The following is a 13,454-nucleotide window of genomic DNA, read 5'->3' as shown; positions in this document are numbered from 1 at the left end:
CTACTAACTATGAGAATTATTTAATCCTTAAAAACAATATTTCTAAAAATGAGATAATATTGTTTCGAGGCCCATTCCTGTGGTTGCAATGTAACTATCCCTACTTCCTTCCAGTGGGGAACAGGTTACATAAGGAATTAATTAACGAGAAAACTGTAAGAATTTATTGATACAAAAGCTTATAACGAGTCGGATGTTCTTGGTGATTGTGCAGAAAATCACAAACTTTTCATATTATTTCACATAGTGACCTTACACAACCCGAACACTTTTCATGGGTTCGCATGGCAGTAAATACAGCCCCGTCACATTTCATTCCTAATAGTGAATGCCAGCATGATTACACAAATCATACGGATTAGAGAGACATCTAATACATAAGTATTGCCTTTCAGTTTCGACACTCACAGACATCCATATGATTCATGTAAGCAACGATCACAATTGCGAGGGTGATGATTCGTAGAAACTGCAGGTTATAATCTGGGTTATCTCAAGTTAATTGAGTGATTAAAGTCAATAAGAAAAAGCCGCTACTATTTTCCGACTTCAACTATAATATGCAATGAATATATTGTAATCAACTTCCTACATATAGTGACTTATGATCGCTATAATTGTGGAACCGTTTGCCTGTTTTCTATAGGTTGGCAATGATGTCAATAATATGCAACTCAACTTGTTCTCTCTCCTCCAATGACGAAGAGCGAAAATTGAGCCTCGTTGTCAAACCGTATATTCAGTATGATACTCGAAGTTGGTTCGACTCGACTCCCGCAGAAACTTGTTTCTTGTAAACAAAATGTTGGTATAAGATAATTTATGAAAGTGTGTTTGTCGATATCTTGTTAATTAAAATTTTGAATTTATATTGCGGAATACTATCTCTGTTGTTACCTATGATTACCGATTTCCATAGATGTGTAAAGTTATAAACGCACCCAATATTGTAGTAATGATTTATTTTGTAGTTATTATTCATTGAATTGTCATATATTTATTCGTTAGTAGTACCTAAGTGGGCTATCAAAATATTTTTAGCCTATTTACCGTTGATCATGTAATTGGCATTACACACAAGAAGACATTGACTATATGATCCTTACGTGTGGCCAGGCCGCACACGTGCTAAAAGAGAGGTGTGAATGAGCACTTCGAAAAATTCGGCAACATATGAATGGCCAGAAAATAATCTATTCCTTCACAGAAGTGAACAGCAGTGGAAATGGGTATTTCAGGAATGGAATGCACACTTAAAATCCATAAAGGTTGTCCATGAGTTTATTTTATTTATAAGCACGTCATGAAAGAAATTTCAAGAGAGCGATCTGGAGCACGAAAGACAAGAGTGCTGACTTAAATGACAAAGCTCGCCAAATTTGAATTCCCCAATTACTACAATAGAAATAACGGTCTAAAAAGTGTACCTTCGATTAAATACCTCACCGTTACATTAACTATGAACCTCTCCTGAGTGAAACATACATATGCTAGGAATATGACGGAAAGTCAACAAAATATGAGGCAATATTAGAAGGGTATTAGTGAGATGTAACGAGAAGGTTTAGGCTTGCAGATTATTATGCATATGAGAAAAAAGATCGGACTGATAAATGTTAGATAGCCTGCACTATCTATATTGTGCTTGGTTTTGAATCATCCGAGGCACTAAAAGATTGGATGATGTATAGATTAAGGTTCTGCTAAATATTCATGAGGCATTATAGCTCGAACAAGCCGCAGAAAAGTAATATTTGCAATTCTAAAAATTTATTGCTACAGTGCTCACGGGGCCCAAACTGTTCGGAATCTGGAATGCATTTTTCTGTGGTTAATATTCTCTGGAAACAGGCAAAGTAGGCTACTATCCTATTATCATTACACGCATATTATAATTTGCCTAAGCAAGCACAAGGATTAAAAGTAAGGTTACGACTGGCATAAAATGCATTCGAATTCGCGTTGATTTCCAATGCAAGTGAATTGCAAGTATATGGGATCCTCATAAAGTAGATTTAATTTTGGAACTAGATTGAATGCAAGGTACAGCAGCTAGGTTTGTGAAAAGTTGTCATGACAAGGTAGCAGTATTATAACAATATTGGAAGAATTAGAACTGGGGCCACTAGTTGACCGTAGACCTAAATACAGGTTAAATTTACTGCGTAAATTATAGGCAGGTTACTTATCTGAGGAAGTTGAAGACATATTACAGGCCCCCACTTATAATGGTAGATGAGATCACCATCGTAAAATTAGGGAGATTTACTGTGGAACGGATAAATTAAAAATGTTGTTTTTTCCTCCAACCTTCAGAAAACATAATATATGTCAGTTAATCATATAGACAGCAATCGCATTGGAGATAATAAAATTGGCAGTTTATATATTTTCCAATATCCTGCATGTTATTAATTTTATTTATTAGACCTTATTAGTAACAGTTCTACGGCATGATTTGAATATATGTATCCTTTTATTGAATAGTGTTGATGTTAGTACTTCCTTTCCTGTGATAAAATACTTAAAATTAAGTAAATTTTAAAAATGACTAATAATTCAATAATTAATTTAAAAAAGTAAAATTTTTTGAGTGAATATTAACTAATGTGCGTGCGAAGGTAACATGATTGCGATTGCGCATGCATGGCTGGTGACCTAATACCCCCTGCCACACGCCCTTGCGGTGTGTTCTGTAGATGAATATTAAAGCCTGTGTTACTCTTCGAGGGTAATTACTTCCATCAACTCTTAAGGTTTTATTTGATGCTGAGTTTAACTTGACTTTAGGAAGAGAATGTTGGCTTAAAAGCTGTCATATGAGTCCGTATATGCGCATGAGAAGACTTGACATTATTGAGGTTGGTACTTGGCGAATGTCAGGCTAAGAGAAGAAGTTTTTCCAAATAGATACACTTTTAGACGAGTCCAGCATGAGCAGGTGATGGCTGACTTTTTAATAATTATGATAACTGCATAAAACATTTTAAAAAATCAACAAACCATGCGTCAGTTAACGTAAACATGCGCTTAACACATTTAGGACCATTAATGCTTACTGAGTGAGAAATGTGCATTTTAAGATTTTCGAAAGATTGCGATAGCGTATTGCAGTATCGTGATTTAGATTCATTTGTTTCTTTGCCAGGCAAGGAAAAGAGTGAGGAAGAGGATCGCAAAAGGTGGCAACAGCGAGATAACCCGGTATGACGTCATTCCCGACATAAAGAAAACAGCGTACAGTCGAACTTGAGATCCCAGGATGCAGTGCGTTGCTTTGCCCCTACGTCAGTCGTTGTGAGGGAAATGTCGGCCAATTGATCATGGTGTAGTGATTAAATATTGATTGGAATAACCTGTTCATTTATCAATTTTTGACATTTAAACATTTAAATAATATTAAATGTCATTATCCTTAATACGATCCTTACCCAGTAAGGATTTCATAGTGTGTGGAAAATATCGTTTAGTGCGCAAAATTGGATCTGGTTCATTTGGTGACATTTATTTGGGCATTAACATTACAAATGGAGAGGTAAGGAAAACATTTATTATATTCTGATTTTATGTATTGAAATCAAGTGATTCATAGTGGTTTTTGTCGGGGACATAGACTGATATTAGTTGCTCGTTATGCGTCTAGTCCGTACAGCCATGGAACATTATTGTTGTCAAGTCATCTATGGTGAAAATAGTTGCTTTGAAAGTAGTATTTGAACATATCACATTTACTGTTACCATCTGTGTTATCATGTTGATGTGCACTCTTATTGAGTAATGAAGTGAATGGTAAAGTCAGTATTGGTTTTGTGATAAAGGTGAACAATTTGTCTCTTAATCAGCCATCTTAGATACGTAGCATTCGTGATAAAATAACCAGCTAGTGATTCACGCTAACTTGGGATATTTCTGTTATTCATTATTACTCAGAATTTTTCCCCGCTCGAAAATGATGCACGTCCTTGAAATTTATTGACATATTTGAAATGTTTACGTATTACAATGAGTGTGTTGCATTATTCCTTTTCGGAATATTAAACGTTACGGTATCCAAGTTATGGGAACAATGTCTCTCTTAATAACTTAATGGTGCCGATAAATATTCGATTAAATTTAAATAATGTTTGTTATTAAGTAATACTTTTGAGCTTAGTTTGTTTAGATTGTTTTCTTCATTTTTATATAATTAGGGCGAGTTATGCCAGTTACTTATTTATGGTCCAACTATTCCGTCAAAGCTTAGTCATATTATTTAATTGTGGATATATGTTAATTTTAGAGGTCATGATATTATTGAATGTGTTCCGCCAGAACTTCGTTTTTCTCCCAGTGATGACTAATTTTGACATAGTTACTTTATTGATTGTTTGTTTTGATACAATCCTTTTGGTATAGTTGATATTTTTAAATGTACTCGGCGCTTAAAGTTATTCCCTTGGCGTAACTGCCTGTTACAGGCTGCGTTATTAAGGTATAAGTACACAAGTATCTTGTGAATTAACCAACTTGTGTTGGAATCCTGTATATTTACTTCTGGAATCGGTGCATCTCTGTTTGGAATGGTGTTTAAAATTTCATCCATCGTGTTGTAAGAACTCCCATATATTTCATTTTTTTTAATTAAAAGAGAAATTTCGAAATATAGTTAGTGCCTTGCATGTTCGCAAATTCTATGCAATCATAATATAGTTCTTTTTTACAGATTACACGCTGTTATAAAGCGTTTTGAGTGAAAATCTTTTTTCACTTGCGGGTCATTGCAATAGCATTTTCTGTATCAAGCTCCAGAATATTTTCATTTGTCAAATTTGACGCGTAATTAAAGCTAAAATATAACTTCGCCAGTGTCAATGCCTCATTTCCGATTTAGTCATTCATTGTCATGTAAGTCGTTGACGGAGATATGTATAAATATGATATACATGCTTTATTTCCAGGAAGTGGCTGTCAAGCTCGAACCCATTCGAGCAAGACACCCACAGCTACTCTACGAGAGTAAATTATATAAAATTTTGAACGGCGGAGTTGGCATTCCACACATACGGTGAGTGCGCTCTTTTTCATATTTACGTTGACGTAAACAGTATCTCTCTCAATTATGCTTGCGTTCTATAACTTTATTTATTGTTACCATGTCGACTGCTGCGTGATTGAATTTTAGCGTAAAGTTAGCCCCTTCGTCTCAATGGTAAATTGGTTAATTGTGGAAAAACTTTTCCTCTCCATTCTGCTTCCTATACAGTTCATTATTCTTTGTATTATGTTCACGGCCGATGGTGAATTTCAGCGTCAAGTTAGCGACGTCGTTTTCAATGGTTGATTGGTTCCATGTCGAACTGGTGAAAGCAGTGTTTTAAGGCCGTCCTCGTCCTTACTGAGGTTCTACCAAGACTGCGGGCGTCAACTTCTCCGAAAACAACCATCTTGACGACTGTTGAAAATGATTCAGGCTCTATTTTTAGGCTTATTATACGAAAATCTGTTTTGATTAACCCGGCGGACAAATTGAATTTTTCAAAGTAGCTTATTTGGAATATATTCTATTGTTTCAGGCTTCACTTCGTGGAAGTATTTAATATCCATACTAAAAAGAAAGACTCGTACTTTTCCACATAAATCTGTGGAAAAGTACGAGTCTTTCTTTTTAGTATGGATAGCTTATTTGGGTTTGGAATGTCTCTCCAATTGTTGCCATTTTTAGTTTAGAATAAATTATGAATGACGACTACATTTTTATATTCCGGGATACGTTAGTTTTTTGCAGCTATTTATTGCCAAGATTATGATTGTTATCTTCTTTTATAAATAATATCGATAATATTACTGCGAAAAACGATTTGTTGACACTGTACAGTTCAAAATGTGGGAAAGCTGTCATCGCTTTTATGAATGCTTGCATATGTGTATATTTTTTATAATAATTATTAGTAGTGATGTTTAATAGAGTTATTTTATTCATTAAAGTATGTATTTAGATTATTTACAAATTCTGATAGTTAAAATATTCGTTTGCTTATCCTGGAAAACACATATATTAATAATTTTTAAATAATTTTACTTAGAAAACTTTTTAATACGTAGTTGATGTGGCATGGGCTTGCTTTCAGCCACTATTCTTTCCAATTCTTGTGTACATCGTAATTATTTGTATGTAATTATTTATATAAATACAATTTTTTCTACAAGTAGCCTGGTATTAACATTTTTAGCGTCTACGTATGTCAGCATGAAAGGCACGATTACGTTTTAATGTATGTAGTATCTCTTGATATTGCTTTATAATAAAGGTAGCAGTTACGGTTTAAGTTTATGTTGAATTAATGTCATGATTACAACATTTAGTAAGAAGAAAAATATTTATCAATACGAGAGCAGTGCAGGTGAGAAATATATTGATTTTCCTCCACTAGTTTTACCACTTAAAGGTCATAATAAATTATCAAAGAAATGTATTGCACCATAAGGGTGAGATGTATTATCTTCCCAGGTGATTTCATTTCAATTCAGGCCCCTTTGGTTTTCTCCCTGAATGGTAAACTTGGTCCCAGATATTCAAGGTGAGATATGTCACTTGTTCTCATTGAATAAAATATTTAGGTAGTTGTGAACGGTGTTTTAAATAATGGCCAAAACGTCGGTTATGTAGTTATTGCCGTTACTTCCCAAGTAGGAAACATGGCAACCTCAATCAACGAATTTGAAGTGGTGCTGATTTTTTCAGGGAATATTATAACGTGTATTCTGATTCATCATATCCATCGTTCCGTTGTAACATTGCTCGATTAATCCAAAGTATTACAATAAACAGTAGGTAACGCTTGTTCTGTCGCAACGAAATCTGTCGAATTAGTAATAAAATTGTTAATTAATTGTTTGTTAATTGTTCTCCTTTGTGGATCTGAAATCTCTACCATTTGATGGTTTTATTATTTTCAGGGAACTAACGTCCTTTTTTTTAACTTCGACGAGCAAATTTTGTGGATCATCTAAGTTATCATAAGAGAGCATGTGAAATAGTACATTTTCAATGGTCAATAACATTGAAACTTTCGTGGGAAGGCCCAGGTTTTTTGTGTCTGTTCGATGAAGTATATTATAGCTCAATATTCATATATTTTAATCACAACACCATTTATTGAAAATTTCGTTGGAACCGTCCCTTCCCCAATCGAAAAGGTTTTCAGACTCGACTGACGACTGGGAACGCGAGGGAAGGGGGAAAGTGATAGATCCGTTGTTGCCATGTCTTCCAGAACGGAAGACCGTCTTCGATGACGGTATACGTGATCAGCCATCCGTGAACTCCTCAGGTGCTCGGAGTGAATGCCTGAAATAAAGATTTCATTTTTAATTTGGCGATGTTTCATCATATTTTTGGTTTATTACGATTGACCGGGACGTCAAGACAGTGCGTTTTCTTATATGTTTATATCCTAAGTATAATTATTGAATTTGTGAAATAGTTGTTATAATCGATCGTGAGTTGTTTGTTTTTACCGTGCTCAGTTTTGGGACCGAGCTCTATGGAGCTCTCGCCGTAGGAAAGAGCAGCTTCTCATTGAAATTTTTCCGTTGTTAGACCGCATGCATATGATAAGCACAATTGATTTGATTTGCAGCAGGTGTCTTTGGTACGGTGTCTCAGTTGTGTTAATGAGTTGTATATTATGTTCGCTAAAATCAACTTTCGCATCGAAATGGTACGGTAACGGATTGCTGTAATACAGAGTTTACTGTTATTAATTGCTGGTGCATTGATAGCGATGTTGTCACTTCGCTGTCGAGAGGAATTGCAGGAAGCATTATTTTAGATTTCATCGTGAACATTTTACGGTTCTGAACTTGTTGTAAGTGCGTTAGAAAATATCTTTTCTCCACAAAAATAGAGAGAATATATGCATACGTGTAATAGTAATCATTTCGTTACTAAGGTTTTTAATGGAACTGGCTTCTTTTCTTAGAACGTAATCTGTTTCTAGTCTCCAATCTGTTTATGTTTCTTCACTATTCTGCCAGTGAAAAATATCCTTTAGTAAAATGAAATTACAGCGTTATCTCATTTATCATCGGCGAAAATAAACGTTGGTTATTGGATAGAGAATATAGTTGGGTATTTATATATTTACGGTTATCTGGTCACCAACACAAACCAAATGTAATTGGTTTTTGTCATGTTATTTTATTTACCTGTGTTGAGCTTTCGACAATATCGACACTTGGAATTTGCTCTACGCCTGAACTGATGATCCGCGGTTGTATTATATCTATGGGAAACATTTCGCCACTTGCATCGTCTATGGTCTTTTCGGGTGTTTATTTGAAAATAAGAATTTGTTGTATCAAACTTGCGAACCTTGTGTCGGCGTGGATGCCAACATCATCATATCTAGTCATAAACCTGTGTTCTGACCGTTTTCCTTTTCGGTGTGCTTATTAAAAAATTACCGGTGATCACTAATATTTTGTGTTTGAAAATATTATGAACGAGAAATTGTGTAGGGGTATTGATCCATCCCATCTATCTTATCCGTTTGAGATCGGAGTTAATTGAAATGGCTGCTGTCATCGCTGTTTTATCTCGGAAGTTTTTCTATTCAGTACGGTAGGAACATCAGTGCTCGCCCCAGTAAATGGCTCAAATAAGTTATGCGATGTGTTCCTTTTCGTACTTGTGAGTGATGACTTGGGTGATCAGATATTCGCAAGCGATTTGCACAAACATGGTGATGAATTCATCTAAATGTCTCTGAAATGTTAATTGACTGGCGTGCTTCCATTCTAGATAAAAATGCGTGGCAATTTATTATATTTTCGATTTTATAGTTATGATAGTGTTACCGACGGTTTAAATGCGAATTATTCCTGAAAGATTATGTAATCTGTCGAAAACAAGGTTCGCATAACATCTTATAATACTTATTGTGATTGAGTTTAAGGTTCTTACACTACTGAGGTCATACGGTAAACACTATTAGAGGTACCACTGCTGCCCAGTATATAATCCATTCTAGGGGATATTGCTCCAAGTTTGCGGCTAGGTCGTCTGGGAGTTGCAAACCCTTAACTAATCATGGAAATCAGGGAAAATTCAAAATCCGGGATCCAATCAATCTCCAATAACTACACCAAAAGAATGTTTTGCTATGAATAACTATCGTCCTACATTGGGCTTCTTCCGTAGGTGTATTTTTATTAAAATCCATTCGTTTTGCATTTATCGCTAACAGTACTGAATTTTTTACATAGTACCCTCCTATCCACCGCTGGTGTTCGTGGCAAGGGGATTTCACACTATACTACTTTTGACCCGAAATACTTTTCCCTCCTAGAGGGGTCGGGCAATGTTATTTTGATCTCTTATGGCTCGTGGGAAAAATAACATCTCCACGCTGAACTCGATGCAATTCGGAAATCACTCCTACTTTATGAGGATCCCATGTACAAGGTGCCTATTCTAAATATGGTGTAACGAGCGAAAGATAACATTTCCCGTTAACCCTTTTTACCCCCAATACTCTTCTAATACATTCTATTTTTTTTGAGCTTTCCGGCATATTCCTCGTATACGTTTCACCCAGACGAGTTCGTGAGTGAGGGTAATGCCCAAGTATTGAATCGAGTCTACCCTTTCCAATGCGGTGTTACTGATGCAGTAATTGTTCGGGGGTTTATCGCTGTTTTTCCAACCTTTCTTAACAACGCACCTTTTAAAGTTAAATTATAATTGCCAAGTGTCCTACTAGTGTTGTATAGCATTTAGGTCATCTACTAAATCTGCTTCATTTCCATCACCATCGAAGATAGTGTTATTTTATGATCCTAAAAGTTGTTATACTAATTCCAATCCTTGTCGTGTTTTCTTGTTTGTTTTAACTGTTTTGAGTCGAGTAGTCAACATTTTTTACCGTCACATTTGGGATATATATTGCCAGATGACGATATCTTCTAAATATATACTTAAGCCATCAATTAAGTCAGATAGCAATGGGCATGAGCTTTTCAGATTTTTACGTCATAACCTTGTGAATTTGTTTTTCGTCTGACACGCTGCACCTCCCATTTTCGCCGATAGCATTCGACTCATTACTCGTATGTGGACGTGTACATAATGAGAACTAGTCATACTCTCTGGTACATACGCGTAGGTCTACGTCTACGTAATTCTTCGGAGACCTCACCGACGGCTCTTCAGAGGCAGCTGCTGTGAAGTGATGAAAAGACCATTGAAACTGACATAAATTGCACTTATATCACTCTGAAAGTTCTTTAAACGATAATTGAAAGAACTCTCATCTCAATTTTAATTGCTTTAGGTGTTTGGGTTGTTTTACGTCACTGTAATTTATTCATTTCGCTTCTATTCGCATATTAGTGCAGACATCAGAAGTAATTAGTTATAGGCTGTCTTCTGTCTGTCGTCTACCTCGACTTGGTGGCGAGAACCGTCTGCGTTGCTTTGCGGTTCGAGACAGTGGATATCCCGAAGGGGCAAAATGGAGTTAGGTTTGCCATGGAGGGACGTCACCGCAGTAACGGTATATTTTTCCGCTGCGGGCGAAGCAGCAGTTTGGGATGGTGTGTATGCAACCAGGCAAGGCTTCCGCGGTGTTGCTTTTATTTGAGTATCAGCTGTTAAAAAGAGACGTTTCAGGCGTGATATGGTGGAATATCATGATTAATTAAAAATAGCAATTTGGAAAATTTGGATCATTTGTGGAAAATTGCTATTTTTAATTAATCAGCTGTTAGATATTTTGAACCTCCGGTGGTCGTCGGAAGGGAGGGTAGATGATTGGACTGAAAACCTGAAAGTCCATGGCTCAATTCTCTTTAAGGTAAATTTTTTCAAAGCAACTCGTAGTGAACTACTCGCAAAGCTAGAAGCATATGGCATAAATGAAAATATCCGGGGTTGGATGAAAGACTTTTTGAATGGTCGGGTGCAAAGTGTAGTGATAGATGGAGTTAGCTCAAATATAGTAGAAGTTACTTCGGGTGTTCCCCAGGCAAGGGTCATCGGACCGCTTTTATTCCCACTTTACCTTAACGAAATTGACTCTGTAGTCACTACTTGTAAGATACGTTTATTTGCTCATGATGCTGTGGTTTACCGTGATATCCGTGATCCTGAGGACACAGCAGCTTTATCAGATGACCTTAATGCTATACAGCGCTGGTGCGACTCTTGGCCATCAGAATTAAACTTTAAAAAAGTGCGTCGTTAAGATATTTTGGAAAAAGAGCAATTCCCACCCGAACGCCTACTGCATCAGGAACACCGAAATGGAATGTGTAAACTCAATTAAATACCTGGGCGTCACCCTCACTCACGATCTCTCCTGGGTGAAGCACACGCAGAATATGTGGACAAGCCAACAAAAAATTGAGATTTATTAGAAGAGTACTCGGTAAATGTGATGAAAAGGTCAAAGAGAAATGTTATCTCTCGTTGGTTAGGCCTTATATAAAACCTGCTGCAAGTATTTGGGACCCTCACGACGTTGCATTAATTGCCGAATTGGATCATGTGCAGCGTAGAGGAGCTAGATTTGTAAAACGTCATGATCAACTTAGTAGCGTATTCAAAATATTAGAGCAGCTAGGCTGGGAATCACACCCAGAGCGAAGGTTAAATTACAGATTGAAGCTCTTGCATAAATTGGAAGGGCGTCTCTTTAGCAGTGATGTTGAAAATTTATTATTACCCCCATCCTACTACGGTAGGAAAGATCATGGCAATATGATTAGATAGATTAAGTGCAAAACATGTAGATTTAAGAGGTCATTTTTTCCACGAACGACAGAGGATCATAGTGGCATTGTTCGCGGGGGATCATCTTCGGGTAAAATTATTCTGTTATTAGTGTGTATTAATCCCCTGCCACACTCCCCGGCGGGGGCTTGCAGGATATACAAAAATAAAAAAAAACCTCGTTCAACGTTGATGCTTCTGTTTTTCACCACATTACATGCAATATGAATTTTTACCCGGTCTCATGTTATTCTATCATTAATGTGAATAAACACATGACCTTTTCGACATTATATCCTGAGGCACCAAAGACTTTTGTTGCCTCAGTTGGAAGTTGGAAGTGTCGGTGAGTGGGGGTGTAAGGATTTAACTAAATGTAAATCTGGTACCATTTACTTAGCGCTCTCAGCAGCGGGAGTAGATTCAGCGAAGCCTATTTGCATTTAGTGACTGCCCACGTATTTAATTGGTGTAGAGATATAATGTATGCTATGTTAATTAAGCTTTCATCGTTCATCTTGTTTGGGGTCTTAGGGTTCCGCTGTTGCAGACAGAAAGCTGCAGATTTTCGGCGGTGCATCCGTCTGACCCATCTGTTCGTGTTTCGAACTTCACGTATGTGTACTGCGCTACTTGAATAAATTTATCGAATTTTGAGGCCAGTTGGCGACCATAGAATTTTTTATCGGGATTAAATTACACTGTTTGACAGATTATAGCCACGTTTAAAATAAAGGTACTTCTTGTGAGAATTTACGTAATAAATATATTCATACTCGTAAATTAACGGTCAGTTATGGTAGGAATGAAAATAGAGGGAGGGGCTATTTTCAAGAGACTGGTGACTGTATCGAAAAAGTCATCGTCAACGCCTCCAGGTGCCCTCGGTTTTGTTGCCAAATTCCGTATTTTCTTATCGAGTTCGATCTACGAGGTGTGGGTTGTGATGTGAGTAGAATACTCGGCTCCTGACTTGATTCTGGTGACTCTTCAGGACGACAAATTTTTCGCCCAAGGAGTTTCTTAATAGATCTTACCTGAAAATCACCAAGAGGCGATGTTAATCTGACCGCCTTATCTTAATACCTAAAAATCGTTATTGCAAACTATCCGACGTTAATCCCAGCTAATCGTTCTTAAGTACTTTAAATGGTAAATATAATTTTGATTTATCATAGTACTTGTTGTGTCTGACGTAGGGATGACCTCCAGTGTATCATAATACCTAAACATATTATAAAAAGAATACGTAAAAGAATGCTGTACCTGTTAAAGGATTGTTTGTCGGCAAGCAATTGAAATACTTGATAGAACACTTATCCATTCGTAAGCAGCGATCTTCGAGAATGATATTACTTCGATTTTGGAGTAGCACTCTTTAATTTTTAATGGATGGCCCAAGTTGATTGCTTACTTAAAAAGCAACCCGGCCCAAGGGCACGTGGCGAGGGGCGTTAGAATGCCAGTTATTCTCGCCAGTGCCTACCCATTTCTGTCTTAGTGTTCCCCCCAAATTGTTGTCGTGAATAGTGCGCCGGAAAAATGAATACTTGAATCTCTCTCCCTTCGGTAGTCTCTCTCTCTCTCCTTTTTTCATGTCTTTCTTCCGAAGTAATTGGGGGGCTGAATTATATCTTTTTTGTTGGATGCAAAACCACTCTATTAGTATCTTTTCATTAGGTTAAATCTTCATCCGAGTCCT

The 13,454-nt window shown here is 36.7% G+C and overlaps 1 protein-coding gene across 1 annotated transcript in view; it reads left to right on the top strand.

Annotated features, from left to right (window-relative positions):
• Window positions 1-3,270: 3,270 nt before the first annotated feature.
• The window catches only part of LOC139688135 (casein kinase I-like), a gene marked incomplete at its 3' end in the record, with an annotated part of 39,380 nt that continues 29,196 nt past the window's right edge, over window positions 3,271-13,454 (top strand). Inside the window, exons 1-2 of the mRNA XM_071585563.1 lie at window positions 3,271-3,535; window positions 4,938-5,044. Coding sequence (XP_071441664.1) covers window positions 3,404-3,535; window positions 4,938-5,044 — 239 coding nt within the window. The remainder of the gene's footprint in view (window positions 3,536-4,937; window positions 5,045-13,454) is intronic.

This window comes from Hetaerina americana, unplaced genomic scaffold, assembly GCF_022747635.1.
Source record: "Hetaerina americana unplaced genomic scaffold, ioHetAmer1.1.p SCAF_2, whole genome shotgun sequence".
Taxonomy (NCBI): Eukaryota; Metazoa; Arthropoda; class Insecta; order Odonata; family Calopterygidae; genus Hetaerina; species Hetaerina americana.
Note: the sequence above shows the minus strand (reverse complement) of the source record. Positions and strands in the feature narration are given on the sequence as shown.